This window comes from Manis javanica, chromosome 12, assembly GCF_040802235.1.
Source record: "Manis javanica isolate MJ-LG chromosome 12, MJ_LKY, whole genome shotgun sequence".
NCBI lineage: Eukaryota > Metazoa > Chordata > Mammalia > Pholidota > Manidae > Manis > Manis javanica.
The window spans coordinates 16,787,767-16,813,754 of NC_133167.1; the positions used below are offsets into that span (position 1 = coordinate 16,787,767).

Genomic DNA, 25,988 nt, shown 5'->3' on the forward strand with positions numbered 1-25,988 from the left:
TTGGATGTCTTCTTGACTGCCAAGATCATTTATTCATTACAGGCCCCTTCCTGCCCCCAACACAGGAGGGCAGCCCCAGTATAAGAAGGATGACACAATGCAGGGGTCTTAGCTGAGCCTCGTCAACATCCCCCAGGGCCCAACAGGGAACAGTTGCTAGCTGCTCTCTCCCATGCAGCTGGAGAGGCTGCAGGGCCTTCTGTAGGCTCAGCTCTGTAAGCTGCTTCTCCTTATGCTCTCTGGAGGCGGCTTGCATGTCACTCCTCCACGTCTTCACTCCAGGCTGGTCCCAGCCTCCTCTCCCTGTGTATTCTAAGGGTATGAGGGCCACAGTCCTTCTCAGCTGAGCCTCCCTCTCCAAGCCCGAGGCCCTAGCACAGGCTGCAGTTGGACAGCTTCAAGCTGCGGCTTTGGGCCTGGAGCAAGGAGAGGGTAAGAATGGGAAGACGGGGTGCAATGTCAAAGAAATGAGGGACACTTCTTCTCACTTTCAAGTTCCACATGGGTGGATTCATACTGAAACAAAAGGACAGCCACCATTCCACAGCTCTCTGCACTCTGACGAACCATCTCTCCAAACTCCTTAATTCCTCCCAGTGCAGGACCCCATCTCTACCCAGTCCTCATACCTGCTGCCGTTGGTATTCGGCCTCACTGGCTGATAGTGCTTGTGCTAAAGCTAGGTCTTCTTCCTCCTGAGAACTGGGAGGGAGGAAAGCTTAAGTTGGATGACAAGAATATCTAAAATGTGAGCATCACTATGCTGCCGAGTACTTGAAGTATTATCTAAATATTCATACAGCCCCACAGGATAGGTATTAGTATTGTCTCATTTTTGTGCAGGAAATTAAGAACTTAATGGGTTAAAGAGCTTGCCAAAGGTCATATAGTTAATAAGCTTAATTTTGAGCCTAGATTCCTAACTGTTATCCTATTGGGTCAGAGTGGTCCCACTGACCTCCCACCATACCACGCCTTTGCCCACATCCCGCCTCTTTCACCATAAAGTAGGTACTTTGGGGCCTGGGGTTTGTTCTCTGCCAGGGACAGTTCCAGGGCACGTTGCAGAGCCTCATCCTCACTCTGCAAAAGGAAAAAGAGACCAGTTTCCTTGGACTTTACTCCCTGTATGGATTTACGGCTGTCCATGCAACCTCTGTCCAACTCACCAAGCCAGTCTGCAAAGCAATTACTGGAGGGGCTGTCCAGGACGGAGACTGGGTTGTGGTTCTAGGCAGACATTCAAGAAACTGAGGTTAGGAATGCAAAAGGCAAAATGGGAGAGGAGAAATGGGCAGGCCTACCTGCTAGGAGAGGTAGATGAAGGCAAGGTCCTACTTGGGCTGAGGACAGTGCTTGCAGAAGCCAGACCCTGTGCTCTGGAGATGGTAGCAAGTCTGTAGGGAAGAGACACTGTTGGCATGCCTCCAAGAAAAATCAACTTGCATGCTCCTCCCAGGCCTTACCCAGGAAGCCAGGAGGGGACTTCTGAGTAAGGCCTCCAGAAGTCTCCAAATAGTCTGAAAAAATATATAGTTGTAAAGGACTCTAAAAGACTCCCCTAGCCAAAGGGGGCAGGGTTGAAGCTTCCCAATTTGTAAATAATAGAGGCTAAATCAGTTCCAAAAGTATGGGTTGGTTTCAAAGGTAAATACAGGACAGTTGGCAGTTACCCTGCGCGGCTGTTTGAGTGCCCCTCCCCAGAGCAATCATGGTCCAGTGGGTGACGGTGCTTGATGCAGAAGTTTCGGCCACAACGATCGCAGGTCAGTTTCATCATTTCCCGCTGCCGGCAGCCAGAGCGTTCACACTTATTGGTGAAGATCTGAGGTGAAGTGGGAAGGTTTGTCTCTGCTGAGATTCTGACTCCCTTCTCCAACCTCGTCATAACAGCTGCTCAGGGTTCCCGGCATCCACAGTCCCAGATGCGTCACGGCTAACCCCTCCAATGCTGACCTTACGTTTTTGTTGTGCTGGATCTGAGCGACAGTCTCGGTCAATATGCTCCCCGACAGCGCGGTCAGGAGGTTCCCCTCTGGCCACAGGTACAGGCACATTACAGAGTGGACATACAGGTACCTGGATATCCTATAGTAAAGGGGCAGGGGCCACTCTGAGGCCCTCTGCCAGTCCAACCATATCTCTGGTTCCTGAAAGAACTTGGATATGCCCTCCATAAACTCACAAGGACACTGTTTCCAGCTGTGAACCTCAGAAAGCCAATAAAAGAGAGGAAATGGGAGGCAGAGGAATTCCGGAGATTCTGCCTGTATCCTCCACTCACGCCCTTTCACCCTCAGACCGCCCCTTCACCTTTTGGTAAGCAGATCCACAGTGATGCTGGGCGTAGGCCACATGGTCTGCGCAGAAGATACCCGAGCAAGCGTCGCACTTAAGCGGCAGAAAATCTGTAGGGAGTGGGTAGGATTTAAGTCCAGCAGAAACTCCACGTCGTTCCCACACACTCAAGCCTTCCACTCCGGGTAAGGCTGGAAGGCTTACACTACTTGCAACAGCACCATGCCCTAGTCCGCCATCTCCTTAGCCACGCCCCCTTGGCCTCCGCCCCCAACTTGGAGCCCTGCCCTTCCCAGGCATATCCAGCCTGGGAACTTGAAGCCCACCCGTCGTCCCACCTACAGTCCCAGCCCCTCCGCGCCCGGCCCCGCCCCCTGCGCGCTCCGCCCCTCACCCAGACGCTGACAGCTCGGCTCGGAACAGTGAGCGCCGAGGTCCGGAAACTCCATCTCCGGGTCAGGCGGGGCCTACTGGGAGCAGAAGCGATGCTGAGTGTCTAGGGCTCCCGCTCCAGGTCTGGACCACAACCCCGCACTCGAGGAGCTCTCTGTCCCACCCCTCCCTCTTCGCCCCACCAACCAGGGTTACCGGAGCCTCCGCGCCTCCCGGCTCTTGGTTCCCACTCCTCCCTTGGCGCGCGCTGGCGCGCTGACGTCATCGCGCAGGGCGGCCCCGTCCCGCGCATCTCCGGGCGGCGGGAGGAGCGTCCCCGCCCTTCCTCACTAGGCCCTGAGAAGGAGCTGGGTGGCTGTCTGCTTGTTGGTGGGTGGTTGGCGTGGCTCCGTGATCCTGGGCGCGGGCTGAGCTCCACGAAGGGCGAAGGAGCCAGGGAAGGCGAGGACAGAGGATCTGGGGAAGGAGGGCTGCGGTGGTTTGGGGCTTTTCACAGCTGGGTCCTTCGCCCAATTCTCACTGATAGAATCCGGACAGTCCTACCGCCTTTTTGAATAAGCCCACCCGCCATCTCAGAGAGACCTAGGTTTCATCTTACCTAGGCTATAAGCATTCTCCAGAGGACATGTCAATGCAAGCCACAAGCTCACCTTTTCCCTGATCCCTCCCCTCAAAAAGCCCTCCAAAAAACCTGGTCATAAAAAGCCTCTTAGCCTGTACGAGACACCTTTGTTCTGCTGGTCAAAACAGGGGCCGCTCTCAGGTTTAACAATACACCTGCTTGGACTGTTGAGTTTGTATCCCCTCTTTTCCTTATATTCACTCTGTACCTAGCTGTTTCCCTTACGGCCTGAGCTGCACTTAACTCACACGAGCAGAGAACTCTCATATTTCTCTGAAGTACAAATTTCTCTCCAAAGCTGCAGATCGTTCCTCCAGGTTTAGCTTTGGTGCCCTTGACTTCGCTGACCCTCTCCAGTCTCAGGTACGTGTACCTACTGTGTGATATCCCAGGTTCTGTTCTGGTGCCCATATTACCTTTTATTGTAATCAGCTCTACACACATGCAAATATACTGAGAGTCAGAGACCATGTCTACTTTATTCTGTGTTAGGTCCCTAGCACCAAGTGCAGTGCCTAGAACTGTGGTTTGTTGTACATTGGTTTGAATTTAAGATCCACTTGTTTATGACAAAATAAGTTGTTTTTAGAAGTAAAGTTGTTTTCTTATAAAAATGAAGTAAGTTGTGTCAGGATGTCATCAGTTCATATCTGATCTTACCAGTAAGCCCTCAGTTAGTTCAGCTGCTGATGGATTAAAAACAAACGACTGGATAATACATGCAAAGACAGGAGGTATAGGGCAGTATGGCAGTACGTTTCAGTTCCCCCCACCCTCCCCATTCTCGGGCCAACGAGTATTATTTGAGCTAAATCTGAAGGGTAAGTAGATGTTGGCTAGGTGAAGGCCAAAGGAAAACTGAATGGGGTGGAAGGAGATAGTATTCCAGGTAGAGGAAACAGCAGGGACGAAGACCTGGAGATAAGGGAACAAAGTTGTTTAGATGAGTTTTTAAAAAGTTTAGGGCATCTGGATCTTAGAGTGTAAAAGGCAGCCTGGCAGGAAGTGACACTGGAGAGCTAGCAGGGGCCAAATCACCTCAAGTAGTGGAGACCACATTATCATTGAGAATTTTAACATAAGCATAATGGGAAGCTATAGATAGCTTTAAGCAGGAGAGTGACATGATTTGTATTTTGGGAAAGTCACTCTGGCTTCAGAATGGAGAACAGATTGGAGGAAGTATGAGATTGGAAGGTTAGGAGGCTGTTGCTGTAATCCAGGAAAGAGATGATGGCCTCAACCAGGGTGGGGACAGTGCTTAGAATTAATGAAAGCTCAGTAGAGAGGTTAGATAAAAAATCGATATTTTAATATAACTGACTTTCCAATATATTACTGAAAGGATAAAGTGGAAAAAAATAATTCTATTCCCAGAGCAGTCATAAAGTACTCAGAACAATTTTTTAAAGAAAAATTCTGACCTTATGTGCAGGAAACACCTGCTTCTATGCAAAAGTTCTGCTAAACATGCAGTTAGTGTATGGAATGCCTTTGGTCAATCCTTCAGGGAGATTCTGGCAGCTGCTTCCCTCAACTCACCTTAACACCCTGGGGTAGGCTCTGGGCAGCCGTGTTTCTGCCCCTGCCAAAAATATATTCGTCTGTGGGTGGTCAGCTGGCTCATATTGGGTATCTGTGTATTCCCTCAAAAGCATGCCCTGAGACAAGGATTTGGGTGCAGGTAACGCATGTGGAAGGTAACCCTAGCCAGAGAAAGGGAGTAGGAAGGAGGCAGACAGGGAAGGAAGGAAAACCAATGAAGAGTGTTATTGAGCTGGTTGCCACTCTGGGAATAGCAGCTCAATTCCACTGGGAATGCTAGGAGGAACATAGAAGGCTGGGCTGTTTTCAGTCTTCTGTAAGTTGGGAGTTGCTCCTGGGGATGATAATTCTCCCATGCCTATCTTGCACAGCCAGCTGGCACCTGTGTGCAACTGATTACACCGCAGAGGCTTTGGGGAAAGCTCCAAGGCAGAAATAGTGAGGCTGGGCTTTGAGGCAATAAGCATCAGGGCTAACAGGAACTGTCTCCAGAGGCCGCTGAAGTCAGACATGGGCCAAGCTGATGTGGCACAGGGCACCAGGAACATCTGCTATTTTAGGCCAATCAGATTTTTTCTAAGGAATTTGAAATCAAGGACAAGAGAATCAGTGTTCATAAAACTGTTGGGCCTGTAACAGATAGTTAACCTGTAACACGTAACTATGTAAGGTGGTCATCTGTCATACTACCATACTGTCATACTGACTGAAGGGGCAGGAAAAGAGATTGTTATCTGCACTACTCTCACGGATGGGACACAGTGAGTTCATAAAAAGGGATTGATCTTGTAGCTCACACACGTGGGTGTAAGTCATGTCATTACCTGACTCTTTTGCCTGCTTCCAAAGTCTACAACCCCCAACAAAATTGACTAACCACCATTACTTTGTTGGTTTTACTTTTTCTCTTTTAAGATAGTTATAAATCATTTAATTAGATTCAGGATATTTCTGAACACTTTGTCACAGTCTGTGGTCACAACCTGAAGTTAGGCTAATGGCATACAGGGGACTTTTGATCCAGGTATGCACCTAAGGGCCCTCTGCTGTGGGGATTCAAATTTTGGCCCCAGCCCTTCAGAAGGGACAATTGAAATTGAAGAGCTTATCATTTGTGAATTTCAGGATTCCATGTCTGTGAAATCCAGCATCAGTTCTGTTAGGTTTAAAAGTATAAAACCGGTAAGATTTCATATCTTTTTACTTAAAAGGTTTTTTACATGTAATTTAACCTAATCTAAGCAGCACATGTCACAGGCAAGAATTGTTTTTCTCTGACATTCTGTCTAACCCTCAACCTGTTGGGTTTTGGAACCCAGACATGAAGACCAACAGTCACTGTCTGGGAATATAGCTTAAAGTTCACACACCTTAAAGTCATATGTGCCAAATGTCTGTGTTCCTTAGCCTTTCAACTTCCACCAATTTCTGCTAACGTTGTATGAGAAGGTAAATAGGCAGGATATCAGCTAAGCTGCCATAACAAGGAGTCAAAAACAGTGGCATAAACAAGAGCAAAGTTTAATTTCTTGCTGGTATAACAATGCAGGGCTGTTGTGACAGCACTTGTCAGGGACCTGAACACCTATTTTGTTGCTTCGCCATGCCTAAGTTGTTGCCGTCGTCTATGTGCCCCAAATGAATGATTGTTCCAGGCAACAATAAGGGAGAGGAAAAGGATGGCATCCCCCTCCAGTAAGGGCATGACCCTAAGTTTGCATACATCACTTGTGTGTACATTGTATCAGTCAATACTTAGTCACATGATCCTACCAAACTCCAGGGAAGCTGAGAAATGTAGTCCTTAGCTGGGTGGCCCTGTGCCCTGATAAAATTTTAATTATTTTGTCAGTGAAGAACAGACATTCTGCTCACAGTGAAGAACAGAGACAACCAGCGTCACAAAGGGAAATAAAGGATGACTTAGGATATTTGAGCCATCCTAAGTTTGAAGTAATGAAGCAGGTCCTGGGGCACTTAAAGTCACACAGCTGCCAAGATTGTGTATTTTTCTTAGCTCATAAGGTTTGAGAATAAGAACAGGATCGAACACCACTCCATCAATCTATTGTAGCCCACTTTGCTGGCTGGGTACCCAACAGTCTTTCCCTAGCTTCCTCCTTGAGGACAAAACCCTGATTTTAATCATCGTTTTCCAAGCAATTGTGTTTTGCATGGGTCCCTTCTCAGCTCCCAAGATGTCTTAAATGGCGTAAGTCAGTCTTTTTCAAACTTTTTAACCATTGCCCATATTAGAACTACATTTTATAACCCAGCACACACACACATACACATGCATACACACAACTAATACTTGACCTTATGTTTGCTACATCCTGATTTTCTGTTCTATTTAATTTATTTAAAATGCTGGTTGCTTGTACAGCACAGAGAAGACAAGTAATGACTCTATAGCATCTTACTATGCTGATAAACAGTGACTTCAATGGTGGGGAGTTGAGGGCTTGATAATGTGGGTGAATGTTGAAACCACACGTTGTTCATATGAAACCTTCATAAGATTATACATCAGTGATACTTTAATTTAAAAAATGCTGGTTGCTTTACACTACACATCTCTATCCTACCATTAATGGGTTGCAAACATCAGTTTGAAAAAAAAAGCAATTGCTCTCAGCCAATTGAACTTCTGTCATTCCCAATTCCCAGATTTATCTCAAACTTTAAAAATGATTAAATGGTGATCACTCCTTTTTAAAAAATATATAATGCTAGTTTTTCTACTAAGCCTGCTTGACCTTCAGCTAGTACTCTTGGGAATGTCTGACAACAATCTGTCACAGCACATCTGACAACAATCCACTACAAATAAAAGCAGAGTTTCAGTTCTGGAACACTAACCTGTAGAAAATGATAAGGTGGTGTTTTTATACAGTCATGAAGAAACAGTAACCCCAAGGCATGTTTTTGCTCTGTGGAATGTCAATCAGTTTTGTATCTAGCCTAATAATTTTATTTATTTATTGAATAAAATTGATATATATATATTCCTTTCTTAAAAACACTCAGAGAAACAACTCTTTTGTATTTACCAGTGCCTCATTCTTGATTTAAATAAAACATTTATATGCACATTCTGTTTGGATGAGAATTTAGAATTTGTAGGCTTCCAGTTTCTGGAACCTTGTCTGGAACAGACGTAACAAAGATAAATGCTGCCTGTCTCCCCACTCCCACTCCACAAATGCTCAGATAACCAAAGGCTTAGAGAACCTTAAAAATAAGTTATCTGTAGCTGTCTTTTGAGCATGAGCCAGAATTTTTTAACTGCCATAGCAGACTTAACCTCAGAGACACCAGAGACCACAAGAGAGAGTGAAACCCTTATAGTCTCTCTTCATTGGCAAAACTTTTCCTAACCTATGGGTTACAGTCCAAAATAAGCTATTCATGCTGACCAACAACTCAGGAGCTTCGTAAGTTTTTACAAGGATGATGAACAGACCAAAGCCAGCACTTCCTAATACATAGTTTGGACATAGGTTCCTTGCTTCCTGAATAAAGGAACAAAGGAGAACACTGAGAAATCCAGTAACATTTTCCACCTGGAACAAGCGTGTGAGAAGATATTAATTAGTGACTGAGCATTGCTTAAGTCTCTTATTGTAGACCAACAAAACATATGCAGACCTGCTAGACAGCTTTGTGCTTCAGCTGTGGGTGAGATGCAGCTTCCTACTGAAACAGCAGAAATTGGCTCCTCCACAAATCAGCAGGTGGAGTCACTGCCAGACACTTCTTATATCAGCATCAGCAGGTTTAAAGCAGACAAGATCAAAGGATGCCAGCGAGTGTGTCGGGCCCAATTCTACTCGAATATTAGCTTAATGGTATTTGTTTAGTGGTTTTCCTCTTCCTCAATCAACTTAGAGAAACAGTGCAAACAGAAAGGGAAAGAAAGACTTTTATTAACTGCCCTAACCTGCTCTTACTTATGTTAGTTTATGCAATCCCTCATGGGAACCTCTTTTTCTTTAAAGTAGCATTGATATACAGTCTTATGTTGGTTTCAAATACACAGCACAGTGGTTCAACAGTTACCCATATTATTAAATCTTCACCCCTTCTAGTGCAGTGACTATCTGTCAACATAGGAAGATGTTACAGAATTGTTGGCTATATTCTCCATGCTGTACTACCATCCCTGTGACCAACTTACATTGTGATTGCAAATTATTGTGCCCCTTTTTCCCCTTCACCCTCCCCCACAGCCTGCCCCAATCTCTCTCCCTTGGTAATCATGTCCCTTCTCAGTGTCTGCTATTTTGTTTTTTCTGTTTTGCTTTGTTTCTATACTCCACAAATAAGTGAAATCATACAGTATTTGTCTTTCTCCACCTGGTTTATTTCGCTGAGCATAATACCTTTTCGATCCATCCATGTTGTTGCAAATGGGAAGATTTCTTTTCTTTTTATGGCTGAATAATATTCCATTGTGTATAGGTACCACATCTTTATCTGTTCATCTATTGATGGACACTTAAGTGGCTTCCATATTTTGGCTATTGCAAATAGTGCAGCGATAAACATAGGGGTGCTTACATCTTTTTGAATCAGGATTTTGTTTTCTTTGGGTAAATTCCTGGAATTACTGGGTTGAATGGTATTTCTATTTTCACTGTTTTGAGGAACTTCCGTATTGCTTTTCACAGTGGTTGCACCAGTTTACATTCCCACCAGCAGTGCAGGAGGGTTCCCATTTCTCCACATGCTGGCCAGCATTTGTTCTTTGTATTTTGGATAGTGGCCATCCTAACTGGTATGAGGTGATATCTTGTTATGGTTTTAATTTGCATTTCCCTAATGGTTAGCAATGAGGAGCATCTTTTCATGTGTCTGTTAGCCATATGTATTTCTTTGGAGAAATGTCTGTTCAGGGCCTCTGCCCATTTTTTAATAGGGTTATTTGTTTTTTGGGTGTTGAGGCATATGAGTTCTTTATATATTTTGGATGTTAGCCCTTTATCAAATGAGCTGTTTACAAATATATTCTCCCATATTATGGAATGTCTTTTTGTTCTTCTGATGGTATCCTTTGCTGTACAGAAGCTTTTTAGTTTGACATAGTCCCACTTGTTCATTTCTGATTTGTCCCAAGGAGATATGTCCAGGAAAAATTGCTCATGCTTATATACAAGAGATTTTTGCCTATGTTTTCTTATAAGAGTTTTATGGTTTCATGACTTCCATTCAGGTCTTTGATCCATTTTGAGTTTACTTTTGTGTTTGGAGTTAGACAATAATCTAGTTTCATTCTCTTGCATGTAGCTGTCCAGTTTTCCCAATACCAGTTGTTGAAGAGGCTATCTTTTCCCCTTTGTATATTCATGGCTCCTTTTTCATATGTTAATTGACTATATATATATATATATATATATATATATATACATATATATATATATATAGGTTTATACCTGGGCTTTCTATTCTGTTCCATTGATCTAAGAGTTTGTTCTTGTGCCAGTATCAAATTGTTTTGATTACTTTAGCTTTGTGGTCAAACTTTGAAGTCAGGGAACATAATCCCCCCATGAAAAACTTTTGAAGTAGATTTTATATATTCCCATTTTGAATATTAGAAAACTGAGATTGAGAAAGATTAAGTTACTTGTTTATGGGGGTGGAATCTGGACCCAGAGTTTTATATTGCCTTAAATCCCATGTTCTTTCCAAAACATGGACCTTCCAAAAACTTACCTTCCAAAAACTTACTCCCTAACCTCCTTAACAAATGAAAAGAAGAATCTTAAGTGGTGGTTTTCTCAGAGTGTTCATGGAAAATAATACATTTCTCCAAGGGTTATCAACAGTCAAATACCCCAACAGAGCAAAGTATTTAAGTACCCAAGTGACATACAGGGATGGGGAAGCCCTTTGATTGGAACTGGTTTCAGATTCCAGAAGATTAGTAAACCAGTATAGCTTTGCCTTTGCTGAGGTCTGCCTTGCTGTCTCAGGTATATGGTATACAGTCTTTGTGATAATACTCAGTACTTGTCCTTGAGTGCCCTAGCTCTCCTGTGAGTTAATTATAGACTCCTAATTAACCCACATAGTTCAAATTCATATGACTTTACAGATACACAGTGATTTCATATATATTTGATTGAATCCACTAAATACTGACCAAGATTTTTCAGATCTTACACTAGGCTCTGAGCATAGAGAAGGTGAATAACTCATGGTCTCTACCCTAAAGTTGTTCAATGTCTAGTAGTAAAGACACATGAAGAACTAATGCAAAGTGAAAAGTGCCCTAAGACAGTGGCTTTCAAATTATTCAAACTTGACCCACAGTAAGACATATATCTTACATCTCATCCCAAAATATAAAAATATAAAATAAATGCTATTTAAGGTTCACTAAAATGATTTCATGATCCACTAATTTCATGACCCCCAGTTTGAAAACCATGCTCTAATGGATGGGCACAAGCTGTGGGAACACAGAAAAGGGAGTCAGTAATGCCCAGGAGTGAGCTTGAGGAGGAACAGGGAGAGTTCTCTAGACAGACTAGATGCTGAAGGTATTCCAGCCCCAGGAAGGGCATGGGAAGAGCATTACATATGTTATAGACTATCCTGGAAAGTAGAACACAGAGGAGATTGAGTGCACAAGAGGCTAGGAAGGTGGAAAAGGGACTTTCTGTGAAATATGGTAGACTGAAGATGCGCATTTGTTTGCTTCCTTCTCAAACTCCACTGAAATGACAATAAAAGAATAAAGAGAACAGAAGACTAAATATATGGAGATATGATTTAAAAAATATATGGAATATGGAAAGATGATGGGAGAGGAACAGCTGGGGATCTGAGAAAGCTGGAACACAAGTGCTAAACAACAAGGAATGAGCCATTTTGGATGGCAGAACCTTTGAAAAGTTCAGGAAAAGAGCAACAGGTACCTTTGAAGATGGGATGGAAGACTGGGGCTGAAAAATAGAAGGATGTGATTACAATCTATATAAGGAGCAGTTAGAGTCCCAAATCTGGGCAGCAAGGTGACTGGCCCTCTCCCACCCTAACAAAAGGCAAGAGATATACCTCTAGAGAGTGAACCAGAGGGTCTCTGGGCTTACAGTCTTCAGATACAGCTCAGTGTGGAGAGGAGCAGAAAGCACAGCCTTATTTTGCCTGGTTTCTAGAGCACTGGCAGCTAAGTTTATACTTCCCAGGCTTGAAACTGAAGAACACTGCTCTTGGGGAACTGACCAGCCTTAGAGAAATGATCCATGGGTATTGGCATTTGGGGTTCCCAACAAAATGGTTGTCTTTGCCAAATCACTCTACAAAGAAGATGCCACCCAGTGAGTCCTACCTGTGTCTAGAGAGTATTCAGTAGGCTTTTGGGTGATTCTGCTCAGATACGAAGGAGCAAATTAGGATTTGGGGGCAGTCCCTACTATAAAAGACAGAAACCAAAATAAAGAAACCAAATCAGGGGTGAGGGGTAGGGGTCAGGGACAATACAGAGAATGTAAAAATATATAATAATAATATAAAGAGTATAACATTAATAATGTTTAAACAGTATCTTCCGAGAGAAGATTTTTCATATAACACACAGGAACAGTAAAGTATAAAAAGGGATATTTAGAAAACAAAAAATGAATAGCCTGACAATTTTTGCATTATTTTGCAATGTATGTTTATGAACATCTATAAGCAGTTGGTAAAACTAAGATTCAAACTCACATATGATTCCAAGCTTACTATTCTTTCCATGTAACCAGAAGTCAGGATAATTTAGATTAATAGTTCTTAACTGGGGCAATTTTGTCTCTAGGGGTTTTTGGATGGAGAGGAGGCAGGGAGGGTGCTACTGGCATCTAATGGGTAGAGGACAAGGCTGCTGCTAAACACTCTACAATAGGCAGGAAGGACAGTCTCCATCACCAGCAAAGAATTTTCTGGCTCAAATGTCAACAGTACATATGTTCAATAGTTGAGAAACCTTGGTTTAGATGAAATGTAAAATTGGAGCTATTTTGAGTGAATTCAAGTTGCAGTGCCAATAAATAATAGCTGTTCAAATAGAGGTTGACAGATCATAGTAAAATGACTTTATGGGTATTTCAGTATTTATTTTATTTATTTTAAAGTGAAATGATCAGCATTTTTAAAAGCAAAATTTATTAATACCTTTGAAGGACATGTATACACATACACACAAGTAAATGTAGAAATGTAAATTTAAAAACATGAATATTAAAAAATACATAATTGGGGTTTTTTAGGTATCATTAATATACAGTTACATGAGCAACATTGTAGTTACTAGATTCCCCCCATTATCAAGTCCCCACCACATACTCTATTACAGTCACTGTCCATCAGTGTAGTAAGATGCTATAGTCACTACTTGTCTTCTCTGTGCTATACTGCCTTCCCTGTGCCCCACCTCTACATTATGTGGGCTAATCGTAATGCCCTTTATTCCCCTTCTCCCTCCCTTTCCAACCCCCCAACCCCCACCCAGGCCCTTTCCCTTTGGCAACTGCTAGTCCATTCTTGGGTTCTGTGAGTCTGCTGCTGTTTTGTTCCTTCAGTGTTTGCTTTGTTCTTATGCTCCACAGATGACTGAAATCATTTGGTACTTGTCTCTCTCCGCCTGGCTTATTTCACTGAGCATAATACCCTCTAGCTGCATCCATGTTGTTGCAAATGGTAGGATTTGTTTTCTTCTTATGGCTGAATAATATTCCATTGTGTATATGTACCACATCTTCTTTATCCATTCATCTACTGATGGACACTTAGGTTGCTTCCATATCTTGGCTATTGTAAATAGTGCTTCAATAAACATAGGGTTGCATATGTCTTTTTCAAACTGGGATCCTGCATTCTTAGGGTAAATTCCTAGGAGTGGAATTCCTGGGTCAAATGGTATTTCTATTTTCAGTTTTTTGAGGAACCTCCATACTGCTTTCCACAATGGTTGAACTAGTTTACATTCCCACCAGCAGTGTAAGAGGGTTCCCCTTTCTCCACATCCTCATAAAAACACATAATTGTTTGAAGTTAGCACATACAATTTTTAAAATGTTATTTTAAAGTAAAAAGCCAAACACCAATGAAAATTTAAATGTAGTCATAATTGAAAATAAAATTATTTGCTTTTTGTAAAAAATAATGATCTCTTAAAGAAAATATATAAAGATTATCACTGTTAAGTTTTAGGTGTGAATTTTCTAACTGCTGGAAAAGCTTTCTGGTGTTATGCTACTTAAGAGAATGTGAGGGGATGGTTATAAATCTAACCTCAAATATAATTCTCTGACTCTTGTTCAAATAACCTCATCTCGTTTGATAACTTTGAGGAGAGCTTTTCAAAAAACTTTTTTGTTTCTCTATGTAGATGTGACTTTTAAAAATTTTTTCTAGCAAGCTCTAGGTTTTTTTTTTTGGCATTTTTTTTTTGAGAGGGCATCTCATATTTATTGATCAAATGGTTGTTAACAACAATAAAATTCTGTATAGGGGACTCAATGCACAATCATTAATCCACCCCAAACCTAATTCTCAACAGTCTCCAATCTTCTGAAGCATAACAAACAAGTTCTTACATGGTGAACAAATTCTTAAATAATGAATAAGTTCTTACATGGTGAACAGTACAAGGGCATTCATCACAGAAACTTGGGTTTTGATCACGCATTATGAACTATAGACAATCAGGTCAAATATGAATATTCGTTTGATTTTTATACTTAATTTATATGTGAATCCTACATTTCTCCCTTATTATTATTATTATTATTATTATTATTATTATTTTAAATAAAATGCTGAAGTGGTAGGTAGATGCAAGATAAAGGTAGAAAACATAGTTTAGTGCTGTAAGAGGGCAAATGTAGATGATCAGGTGTGTGCCTGTAGACTAAGTGTTAATCCAAACTAGACAAGGGCAACAAAACATCCACGGATGCAGGAGGAGATATCTCTCAAAACAGTGGGGGTGAGGTTTTAAGCCTCACCTCTGTTGATCCCCAATTTCCTGATGGCCCCCCTGCGACTGTGCCTGTCTTAGGTTGTTCCTCCCTTGAGGAATCTTACCCGTCTCTGGCTAACCAGTCATCTTCCGGGGCCATACAGGGAAATGTAAAGTTGGTAAGTGAGAGAAAAGCCATATTGTTTGAAAAGGTTAGCTTTTTACTTCTTTGCAGATTTATGCCCTGTGGCTTTTATGCCCAGCATTTGTCTTGAGGTATCTTTACCACTTAGCAAGCTCTAGTTTTTGTTTCAAATGGAAAATTTCTGATTTGTATTGTTTCTTTAATTTCATTGAATATAAATTGAGATTCTGATACAGCAAATCACTATTAATTTTCATATTGTCCTGTTCTTAATTCTACTTGTTTAAGTGTCTTTGAGCTAGAAAATTAGTCTTAAAATAGAAGCTTGCTTTGTCCATTGACATTCTTCCCCCTCCTCTTAAAGTCTATAGAATGCAACAATGCTTCTAAACAGACCTTTGTGTGTTCAAAATTTTAATGCAGCTGTTACCTCTTTTATAAATGATTCAGAATTCAGATTAATTTTTCTAATGTTGCAAGAATAAATTTACCTCAACTAAAATTCTATTTTGGTACTTTAAAATATGAGGCTGTGAGAATACTGAAATATTGAAAAATGCTACTGTAATCACAGCCAACTGTGTAACCTTGGGCAAGCCAAAAATTTACCTCACTAAGCCTCAATTTCTTTATCTATAAAATGGCAGAGGAGTGAGTGGGTTCCTACTTCAGAGCATGGTGGTGAAGATAATATAAAAGGATGCACAAATATAAAGCACCTAGATCTATGACTGTTGTAACTAAGTAATTTAACAAATGTCTATTAGTTGTTTAACTGTGTACATTATTGGTTATTACTAAATTTGCTCATTTCCCATGTCTTGATACATTGTCTTTATTTTTATTTAATGTGTAGATTATCAGTCCAAATCCTTTATAATTTCCAGATAAGCTTGGTATAGTGGTTTTAAAATATGTCCACAAATTCTTTGCCACCTCTCCCTTGGAGTGTGGGTTGGATTCAGTGACTTGTTTCTAACCAGTAGAGTATAGACTGTGACTTTTGACACTAGGTCATTAAAAGCACTATAGCTTCCTTCTTGTTCTCCCTTGGATTGCTTGCTCTACAGATTCACTGTCATGTTGTGATGACACTTAAGCAGCCATAGGGAGAGGTCAGAGTGACGAGGAACTGAGACCTCTTGCCAACAGCAAGTGAGGAATTGAGGCTTCTAGCCAACACCTTTGTGGCATGCCATCTTAGAAGCAGATACCCCAGCCCCAGTCAAGCCTTCAGATGACTACAGCCAGCCCTGGTAGAAATCCTCATTGCAGCCATGTTGGAGACATTGAACCAGAATTGCTGCTCCCAGATTCCTGATCCTCAAAAATAGTGTGAGATAATATTAGGCTGCTTAGTTTGGGAGGTACTTGTTTTCAGAAATAGATAATGAATATACTTTGGTACTGACATTTTGTATTGATATGTATGGTCAATTAATTTTCACAAATTGAATATTCCCATATAACCAGCTCCTAGATCAAGAAATAAAACATTACCAACTCTCACAAGACCCCACTAGTTACTGCTTCCCCACCTCCAAGTGTAGCCACTGTTTTGACTTCTCACAATATAAATGTGCATTATGTGAATGGAATCATAAACCATACATTCTTCTGTGCCTAGTTCTTTTACTCAGTGTTAATGAGATTCACCCATTTCTGTGCTCTTAATTGTAGTTTGTTCATTCTATTTAGTTGTCTGGATATACTGTAACATATTTGTCCATTGAATTGTAAACTTCTGTGTTATATTTACCATATGTATTTCTTCCCAAGATTTTGCCACATTTACTATATCATTCTCTCCACACACACACACACAAATACATCATATATTCACAAACTCATTCTTATTTATTTATATTTCCAAACTATTTAGTATAATTAGCAGAGATAACCAACCCTTCATCTCTAAAATATTCAGAACATATCCTAAAAATAAGGATATTCTCATATATAACCAAAGTGAAACAAGCAAATTCAAGAAATTTGATTATAATTTTTTATCTAATACATAATCCATATTAATTTTTACTAGGTGTCCTAATAGTGACCTTCAGAGTAATTTTTTTTCCCATCCAGCATCCAATCCAAGATCATACCTTGCATTATTGTCATGTCTCTTTGGTCTCTTTTCTAACCTTAACTAGTTCCTCAGATTTTCATTATGTTATGAAATTGATATTTTTGAAATGGATTCAACTCAGTTTTACATTTAAAAAGAAAACCCAGACTTCTTTTAACCTTATTCCATTTCTGCACAGTCAAAATTTTTTCAAGCAATCACTAATACATGTAATTGAATTTTTGATCAAACTATTTAGTTGACTCCAAATAGTTTGGTAAAAATTTTTTTGAAACAATATGATGATTTGATTGCATCACAGAAGATCAAGTTGGTTGGGCAATCTTAGCCTTAAACTCAGAAAAGCCTTTAGCTCCAAAACCAACAAATAGGAATCTCCAAATCTAGATCATTTTCATTGCCTTTAACCTAGTCCAGGAACAAAGAGCTATCTTGTTATTTTACCATCCACATCAGAATGATACAAATAAAGGCAAGCTATTTACTGTCAGGAGATATATACCAATTACCAAAATCCATTTATATTGGCTGCTTCAAAAGTTAGGACTGGTTACTTTAGTACACCAGTTCAGTTCAGTCCAATGTACATTTATTGAGCAGCTAGATAAAAGTATACTGAGGGAGCACTAAGAGAGCAAATCTGATATGGGGGAGGGCAGTTGATGAGGGACATCAGGGAAGCCTTTGTCAATGGGATGTGACCTGAAGTACATCCTAAAAGGCAAGTGAAGTGTTTGCCAAGTGGAGGGATAGGTGTGTGTGTGTGTGTGTGTGTGTGTGTGTGTGTGTGTGTGTGTGTGTGTGTGTGTGTGTAGAACAGGGGTAGGGGAGGGCAGCACAGCTGAGCAGAGAGAAGGACAAGCTGTTTGGGGTTTGATGCTGTCGCGTAAAGAGCAAGACAATGCAGGGGTGTATCTCAGATGGCTTCTTAGCCATATTGGGTGCTTGAATGATGAGGAGAGATTTTGATTAACACTGAATAGCAGAAAGGTCATCACATTTGTATTTTTAAATAATCTAGCTACTTTATTGGGCATGAATTTCAGAGGGGTACAAGAGTATGGGCAGGGAAGCTGTTGCAGTAGGACAGGTAAAGAGATGAAGAGGGTGTGAATCAGGGCTGTGATGGAGGTGACAGAAGCAAGAAATAGGACATCAAATTAGCAGCAACTGGTGACTGACCAGGTGTGGGATGAGGGAGAAATATGCCTTTATAGTTGCTGATGCCAGCAAGCAAGAGGGCAAATACAAGCAAACCGTATGTTTAGGGGAGGTGGGGTGGAGTGCAGTGTGGAAATAGGACATGTTCAGTGTTTAATATATTGTACAGAAGCTACCCATAGGACATTTAAGTAGCGATGCCTAGTTGGGAGTTCTGGGAAAGCTGAGATTAAATTTCAAAGTCATCAGCATATTAGTGGAAACTAAATAGATGAACCCATACAATTGTCCAGGAAGAGTGCAAAGAAAAGTGACCCAGTGAAAAACCAACATTTAAGGGAGCAAGTAGAGAAGTCCAAGACTTTGTACATTCAAAGCAAAACATGGTGATATATTCTTCCATAATAAAATTAACAATTCTGTATCTTCAAATTAGGACCCTCTGTCCTTGATTTTTGTACTTTTAAATATCATTTAAATCTACTGTTTTGCAATATCCCTTGACCAGAAAAACAAATTCTGCCTAGCATTATTATTAAACAAACACTCCTCAAAGATTTTATTTCATCTGAAATCCTACAGATAACTTTTCAAAGTTTGAAGGCAGCTAATGTGACAACCCAGCTCTCTTTTCTTGGCTTAAATTCTTGGTTCCTTTAACCATTCCCCATATGAGTTTTCAGCCTTTCTGTCTGGTGATCCTGTCTTGAGCACACTGAAATCTGTCAATTTGTAGCACGTGTAGCAAGCAATCATTTGGCGGTATTTTAACTTGTGCACAGTATACTATAGGTACTATCTTCTTAGTTTGGAGATTACTACATATATTTGTAGTAATGTAGCCTAAAATTAAGCTTATGAGTAGCCACATTACACTACTAGTTGCTTGAATGTACAGTTAACTAAAATGCGATGAATGCCCTTTCCCCCAACATAAACGTAACCAACTCTTCTTCCCCGGGCCTGAATTTCTAGTTGATTTTTGCATAGCCTAATTGCAGGTTTCACATTTCTGCTTTTTTCTTTCATATGAAAAACTTTCTTCTTGGCCCTTTCATCATGGGGCAGAAAATGGGCAGGACAGCTCATAATGAAAATATTATGGACAAACATGGAGTAACCGTCTGACCAGGGTGAATGTCAAGGACAGACTCTCACTGAACATGAAACCTATGGTGTTTTGATCAAACTACAGGCTTCTGGTTCTATCTTCAAACTGCAAGTTTAACAAGGAAATGGATTAAAGGCGTGGCATCTAGCAGCCATTGTCTTTCTGATTGGTTATTCTTGAATTACCTGTTTGTTGATTAGACTATTTTTCCACTCTCTTCTGAAATCTCTAGATTAAAAGTTCATGCTCCTTCAGTGGCAGAGGTCAGGGCCCCGGTCAACCCTCAAAGATTCTCTCAAGCAAATATGAAACAAACAGTAAGGGAAGAATTCTTACATGATTAGGAGAGACATGGCATAGAAGTCAAAAGGTCAGGTAGCATTGCCATATGGCACCTCTGACTGAAGGCAGAGGATGTGAAATGGGAGGCCATTTGCTCAGTTCTGGGTTTTCTCTAATGTTCTTCCCCAAAGAGCAGGGATTGCTGAGTTTATTCTTTGAAGCTGAGATACTAGATTGGTTCTCTACAGTTCCCATGTCCTGAAGCATCTTCCCATTTGTGCCCTATTAATGGACAGGGCTTCCTGTTCCAGTGCAATTGCTGGAGCCAAACTGCTTGAATTTGGATCCTGGCTCCACCACTTACTAGGAAGGTGGTCTTTGGGAAAGTTAACCCATCTATAAAATAGAGTTAACAGGACATAGCTCAGCATTGCACAGAACAAATGAGTTAATATAAATCACTTAAGTGCCAAGCACATTATTATACATTCAACTAGATACTGTTTCTTCAGTGTTCCTTGGCATGAAATCTGTTTTGATACAGTTAAAGGTCCTGCTTGTTTGGTTCCCCCAGTATAGATAAATCAGGGCTAAGGACTGTTGACATGTAAATTAGTAAGGACTTCCTAAGAAGACAGTGTTAAGGTTGTAGGCAACAATAAAAAAATTCTATTGATTGGAATGCTGAGGCAATTTCCTCCTGCATATACTTTATTCACATATGCTAAATCTCACTAAATGTATCACATCATCAGGGAAGATGGCTATGGACATATTATCTTATGACAGGGTAATCCTTGCCTCTGACCTCGGTTTTGCACCAAGGTAAATAAACAGCCAAGAGGAAGATTGGAGAAAGCAGATAAGGAGTAAGGAGAGGCAAAGCAGTGTGTGAGGCAGCTCCCAGTGAGACAGGCAGCCAACAGTTCTAGTCAATAAACACTTTATTCTCCAGTCAACACATGCACAGATGTTCCTGTCCACTTCCTGACCCTAGCAGGGGGTCCCACCACACTTGGACCACCCATGGCCCAGAGGAGCAGGTCTCCTCCCTAGGATAGTAAGAAAGGCTCTCATCACAACACAAAGCTCCTGCTCACTAGCAGGGTTGGTGCCTATGCTGTGGGATCCCTGCTCTCCTGTATCAGGAAAGGCCAGATGCACTAGGTAAGGGTGCAGTGGAGGTTACAAGGGCTATAGTGGCCTAAGTGCATAAGTACTGGCCTGACCCACCACCCCAGGTTCAGTCTGTACCACCCAGACAGGAGCCTCCCTAAAGCTTAGCCAGAGCCTGCTGGGAAGAAGCTGGCAATGGGTAGGGATCAAGCTACTGACAGGACAGAATACAGCAGAGAAATAAAGCAGAGAGGAGCACAGGACAGAAGAGAAAAATGATAAAGTGCCTGAACTAAACAACCAAGTGGGACATGAGGACAGAGCAGCACAGGTCCCTGAGGATAGGAGGAAAAAGGGCTAGAACACCAGGTCTACAGTGGGACATGATGGAATGAGAATAGAGATGAGGCAGGGAGGCAAGTACAGGCTGTGGGAAGGACTTCCCTAGCCCTGTACACATCCACTAACCCAAATGTAAAATTATTTACAAACTTAAAACCAATCCCAGGCACAGGTACTGTACCAGGTCTGGGACAGCAGGCAGGCAGGCAGGCAGGCAGAGGGTGGACTGGCTACCATCTGACAGCTAGCTTCCCACATATTATCCCTCCCCAGAGCATTAGGGAGAGGAAGAAACAGGGACACCCCTAGCCAGGAAGCCCTACCGTGTCTGCAACTCCTTCCCCCAAGGCTCACGGCTCTTGGTCTGAGGGTACCAGAGACAGGGTGTTGGGCCCTAGGGGTGGAGGGGATGGAGCATCAGGGGGCTCTGGGGATGTTTCTGGCTCCAACCCCAGCTCTGCATTCAGCTGCTCCAGCTCCCCCTGATCCAGCAACTCAAAGTCCTCAGTGGTGAGTGCCTCTTCTTCCTCAGGGGCAGGCAGGGCTAAGTCCTGGGGAAGAGGTGGGAGCACTGAGGGGGAGGGGACAGGGTCACTTTCAGCAAGGCAAAGTAGGGGTGACAGGGTGCTGGGTGGAGTGGTAGGGTCACCACTCACTGCTTCCGGGCTCAGTGTCTCCACTGGTCCTACAGGGGAGAGCTTCACTCCATCCGTGGGAGACCCTGCCCCATTGAAGTGCGTGTTCACAAAATGAAGGGGAGATGAGAGCCGAAGCAAGATTTCCTTGGCTGCCACATCTTCTCTCTCCTCCTCTGAGTCCAGGTCTTGCCTTGAGAGGGCCTGAGATGGGCCCAGCAGACCTTCTGGAGGGACCAGCTCTGTCTCCTCTCCCTCCCCCAGCTCCCGGCTCAGGGTCTCCTCTGGCTCACTCGGCAAGCTCTGCTGGTCCAAATCTGTGCAGAACACAAAGGGTCAGGAACATACCTGCTGTTCTGATGAGAACTCAGGCACGGAAAGAGGGGCCAGGCCTTAAATGTTTAAAGGTCTTTCAGCTCAGAGTGGAATTAGGGGGTCAGTTCCCCACAAACATTTATGGGGACAACAAGCAGAGAGCACAGCTAGCAATTCACGATGGAAAAGGAGGATTGGGAGGGGCACAGGGCTTCCCATACCCTCTGAGACATCAGTTAGTTGTGGAGTTGTGGCCCGGGAAACAGAGAAGCCGCCACTCTCCAAGATAGAAGCCTCCTCATCTGATAGCTCTGAGTCTGTAATGGCTAAAGCCAGGGCTGTTTTCTTCACATCCACCTGTAGAAGAACCAGGATGAACATGACAGGTGAGGGGATAAGAGAATCAGGAGCTCCTCCTCAACCCCACTGCCCCTCCCCATGACTTCCACCCTCTTGAGTAGTGGCTGCCCTAAAGCAGAAAGCTTCTCCCCAAGCCTTCTACTTGACACCCCATCTCCCTTGGACCTCACCACTGGTGAGAAGCCAGCCAGTTCTGCTTCGCTTTCACTCTCTGTCTCCGCCAGTGGCTCATCACCTCCAGGGGGTACATTCTTCCCCTGCCGCTCTAGAGAAGCAAGGGTAGCAGAGCAGTGACCAGTAAGGGATAGTGGTGGGAGACAAGGGAATGGGAAGTGTACCTAAATTCCAGGGCATTTCATTAGCCACAAGACAAGGCTCTCTCCCGCCTTCTCCTCCAGGGTTATGGGGGCCCCTTACTCCTCTTGTCGTGTTTGTGATGTAGGGCATCAGCTTCCGCCTTCATGCTGTAGTCCAGTTGCATAAGCAGGGGCTCCAGGCGAGTGTACATCCTCTGGATCAGCTCATGATAAACCACCAGGGGCCACAGCAGGATACTCAGCACTAGGAGTTAAAGAGTCCACTCAGAGCTCCCAAACCTATTTCCTAAGAGTCCCCATTCAACTGGTCCCTCAACAGCAAGCGCTAAAGGAAGACAAGGTCCTTTCCTAAGGCTGTGCCAACCTCTTCCCTCCGTATCTACTGCCCTCCTCCCCAGATGATTCTTCCACTGTTACTAATACTGCAGCATCCCCTGGAAATATCTGTAAATGGGTAACTGAGCAGACAGAGACTGTTCTGGCTTTGAGTCAGTCCAGAAAAAGAAAACAAAGACAGAGCTTTGGGAAGAGCATGGGCTAGACCCTACTCACAGACAATGTAGGAAATCATAATCCCTGGAACATAGTGTCCCAGCACAGCCAGCACAGCACAGCCAGAGCAAACTCGAGCACAGAACTGCAGAGAAGAGCACAAGGTCTAAGAACTATGGGCTGAAGTACACACCCCACTTATCTGGGTAAGAAACTACTGTTCAGCTGGTGGAAGGGTGAGTATGCCTTCTAGAAGTGCAGTGATCCAATCTAGTCAAGAGAGTGCCTAAGACCACCAATTCAGGTTTGCAACAGACATTGCCAAACACCTATAATGTAAACCAGCCTGCCGTGGCAGGAATCAGTGTCACAACATCAGAAGCTTACTGCCTGAGGTGAGATGCCTCCTGTACCAGGCTAATGACTGTGAACGCCGGCTCAAGAAGGCACCAGGCCTCTTCCTTCTGTCTCTAGCCAGGGAGTTCACATCACTCCTCCCCATCTTCCCACCACCTCTACTTCCCCACAGTTCAGGGAACTGCTGTATGACACAGGGGAGGTTACCTGAGCTGGATTCTGCCTTTTGTACTGCAGCAGCTCCTGCAGGTGAATCTGGAAGGTGAGCCAGCTCTCAGCCAGGTATCTGCACAACTCAGGCACACTCAGCAGGTGCGGCCGGGCGCCTGACCCCGCACCCTCACTGGGGAGACACGACATGACCCCTAGAACCTCAGACACTCAAAAATTCCTCTGAGAATGCCAATGAGATCTTCAGTCTGAGGAAGTAGACAACCCCACCTCCCAAAGGGAGGCTGTTCTGGTCTTGGGAAGCAAAGCCCACAGTTCCAAACCCTCTGTCCCAAAAAGGAGCAGGTACACCAACACCTACATAGGAACCTGGGAACAAGTTTGTTACTAGTCCACTCACTATGCTGGGATCTGTGCCTGCAGAAGCTGCAGTGTTGTCCTGCACCGTGGTGACATCAGCACCAAAGCAAAATAGGGTTTGGGCATTTTTCTTCAAGAGGTGGCCTGCACTCACCTGTCAGAGTGTGGCTCCTCTGGCGATGATGCTAGAGAGAGAGGAGGGGGACAAATTATTGAGTGAGGGGGGCTCTGCAAGACACTCCCCAAGGCAGAAATAGTTGCCCCTCCTCTACAGTCCTAGAGCACTTTTTTCAAATGCCAACTGCCAAAGTATTACATTGTTGGTGTCATCTGTGTGTCTGTCTCCTTTAGACTTTAGCCTTTTCAAACACAGGAACCATATCTTATTCATGTTTACATCTCAAGCAACTCACAGTCTGGCACCTAGTTGGTCCAAAACGCCAATAAAATATATAGATATCAAGAACAATAAGAACTAATCCGTCTACAATTTTCTACCATATGTGAATCCCTACCATAAGCCCATTAACATGTATTCATTCACTCATTTAATCTTCCCCTCCCTATGAAGAAACTTCTATCATCACTGTTTTATAGGAAACTGAGGCAAACAGAAGCTGAACAACTTTTACAATGCCACACATACTGTAAATGGCAAAGCAGGCAATGTAATCCAGTCAATCTGACTGTAGAGTCCACAATCTTCACTACTACACTCACAAAATAACATTAATTTAGAAAACGAGGCAATTCTCGATTTCTTACTGGGGGAGTGGTAATGCCTAGGGGGCCGGGGGCCTGCTGTACATTCCCTTCACCATTAAACCCATCCAGCGGGGTCAGGCACAAAGCAAGTGCACAATGGAGCCTGCTGAATGAAGTACACTCACCTGAGATGTCAGGGAGGAAGCGAGGCTGCCAGAGATCGAGCAGAAAATAGGCCAAAAGTGAGATGCTGAGCAGGAAGAAAGGCCGGAGGGACGACGAAGACAGCAACCTTAGGGAGAGACAGGCACCTCAGCGGCGAGGAGGAGGCTCCTGCATCCATTACAAAGGGCGAAAAGCGCCCACTGACGGTGGAATGAGAACCTCCAGGCCTAATTCGAGACGCGAAGACAGAGAAATGGGCCAACCCAGGTGGACAACGGCCTTTAAAAATTAAGGAATGGGTCATTCCACCAAGTCAAGTGTCAACCCCAAGAACAGGAACGGTGCTCCCAGGCCTTCCCGCCCCCGCGCTCCCGGCGCAGCCCGGCCCCGCCCCCTCCTCCGCGGCCGTTACCAGAAGAGGCCGTTGAGCGCGGCCGCGGTGACGAGGCTGTGCAGCGGCTTCTCCCACACCAGCAGCCGCTGCGCTGACGCCAGCACTGCTTCCCAGCCGCGGAGCCGCAGCCACAGCGTCGAGGCCAGGCGTCCCACCGCCTCGGCCGTGGCCGCCTCATCCTCCGCCTCACCGGTGGTCTCACCCATGCCTAGACTCAGACCCAGGCCCAGGCCGAGGTTCAGGCCCAGCCCCGGGGCCCCACCCGCGCCGGTGTCACCGCCGCCACCACCACTCGCCATAACCCCGCCGCAGCCGCCGCCCGAGCCCGCAAGGAGCCAGGGCTGCGCGAGCGCCGCTGGGGGCGCGTCAGACGGAAGGGGGCGCCAGCCGACAAGATCGCCGCGGAGGCCGGCGATGGGCGTCACGTGACGGAGGAATGACGAACCCTCACGTGACGCATCCTAACCGTTGGGATAGGAGGGGCCCGCGCTTGCGCGCGCGGACGGCTACCAGTGACCCTCCTCTTACGCAGGAGCGTGTTCTGGCTCCTGAAGTCTTGAACCTGGGTAGTGGTCGGAGCGTGTCTGGTTCTGTCTGACCGGGTGACTGTGTTTCTGCGTTTCCCCACCCCAGCCCGTTTTCTTCTCCCGATGTAGGCAGG

At 43.9% G+C, this 25,988-nt stretch overlaps 2 protein-coding genes and 1 long non-coding RNA gene across 6 annotated transcripts; 1 reads left to right on the forward strand and 2 right to left on the reverse strand.

Annotated features, from left to right (window-relative positions):
* Positions 1-142: 142 nt before the first annotated feature.
* On the reverse strand, positions 143-2,983 carry ZFAND2B (zinc finger AN1-type containing 2B). Of its 4 annotated transcripts, none has more exons than XM_017655486.3 (10): positions 2,887-2,981; positions 2,693-2,768; positions 2,314-2,408; positions 1,957-2,088; positions 1,674-1,825; positions 1,305-1,397; positions 1,170-1,230; positions 1,016-1,083; positions 630-702; positions 143-416 (listed from the first exon to the last, which is right to left on the reverse strand). In XM_017655486.3, exons 2-10 carry the CDS (start codon positions 2,745-2,747, stop codon positions 372-374), a joined length of 774 nt encoding a protein of 257 aa, XP_017510975.1. In that variant the 5' UTR covers positions 2,748-2,768; positions 2,887-2,981; the 3' UTR covers positions 143-371. The 4 variants fall into 4 exon arrangements, 3 of the variants coding, with proteins under 3 accessions (XP_017510975.1, XP_017511133.1, XP_017511050.1); XM_017655644.3 differs by having other exon boundaries at positions 2,693-2,765; positions 2,887-2,966; XM_017655561.3 differs by having other exon boundaries at positions 2,878-2,958.
* LOC140844942 (uncharacterized) lies at positions 2,701-20,444 on the forward strand. The gene is made up of 3 exons (XR_012123529.1): positions 2,701-2,812; positions 3,612-3,676; positions 19,274-20,444. It is a non-coding gene; the product is annotated as an uncharacterized lncRNA (long non-coding RNA).
* Positions 20,445-20,524: 80 nt separating this feature from the next.
* On the reverse strand, positions 20,525-25,906 carry RETREG2 (reticulophagy regulator family member 2). The gene is made up of 9 exons (XM_017655246.3): positions 25,346-25,906; positions 24,954-25,060; positions 24,218-24,248; positions 23,740-23,875; positions 23,236-23,320; positions 22,784-22,927; positions 22,537-22,631; positions 22,228-22,363; positions 20,525-22,008 (listed from the first exon to the last, which is right to left on the reverse strand). The coding sequence occupies exons 1-9, from the start codon at positions 25,624-25,626 to the stop codon at positions 21,407-21,409; spliced, it is 1,617 nt and encodes a 538-aa protein (XP_017510735.2). The 5' UTR covers positions 25,627-25,906; the 3' UTR covers positions 20,525-21,406.
* Between the last annotated feature and the right edge of the window lie 82 nt (positions 25,907-25,988).

What these genes read in the sequence shown, in the direction of transcription:
- ZFAND2B (XM_017655486.3), bottom strand. Translation starts at nt 2,747, where the DNA reads ATGGAGTTTCCGGACCTCGGCGCTCACTGTTCCGAGCCGAGCTGTCAG. An exon ending in AACAAACCCCAGGCCCCAAA is followed by an intron (nt 703 to 1,015) that starts GTACCTACTTTA and finishes CCTCCCTCCCAG; the next exon opens with TTCTCAGGAGGAAGAAGACC. An exon ending in CCGAATACCAACGGCAGCAG is followed by an intron (nt 417 to 629) that starts GTATGAGGACTG and finishes TCCTTGCTCCAG; the next exon opens with GCCCAAAGCCGCAGCTTGAA.
- RETREG2 (XM_017655246.3), bottom strand. Translation starts at nt 25,626, where the DNA reads ATGGCGAGTGGTGGTGGCGGCGGTGACACCGGCGCGGGTGGGGCCCCG. An exon ending in GCGCTCAACGGCCTCTTCTG is followed by an intron (nt 25,061 to 25,345) that starts GTAACGGCCGCG and finishes TCTCTCCCTAAG; the next exon opens with GTTGCTGTCTTCGTCGTCCC. An exon ending in TGGCTGGCTTCTCACCAGTG is followed by an intron (nt 22,364 to 22,536) that starts GTGAGGTCCAAG and finishes GTTCTTCTACAG; the next exon opens with GTGGATGTGAAGAAAACAGC.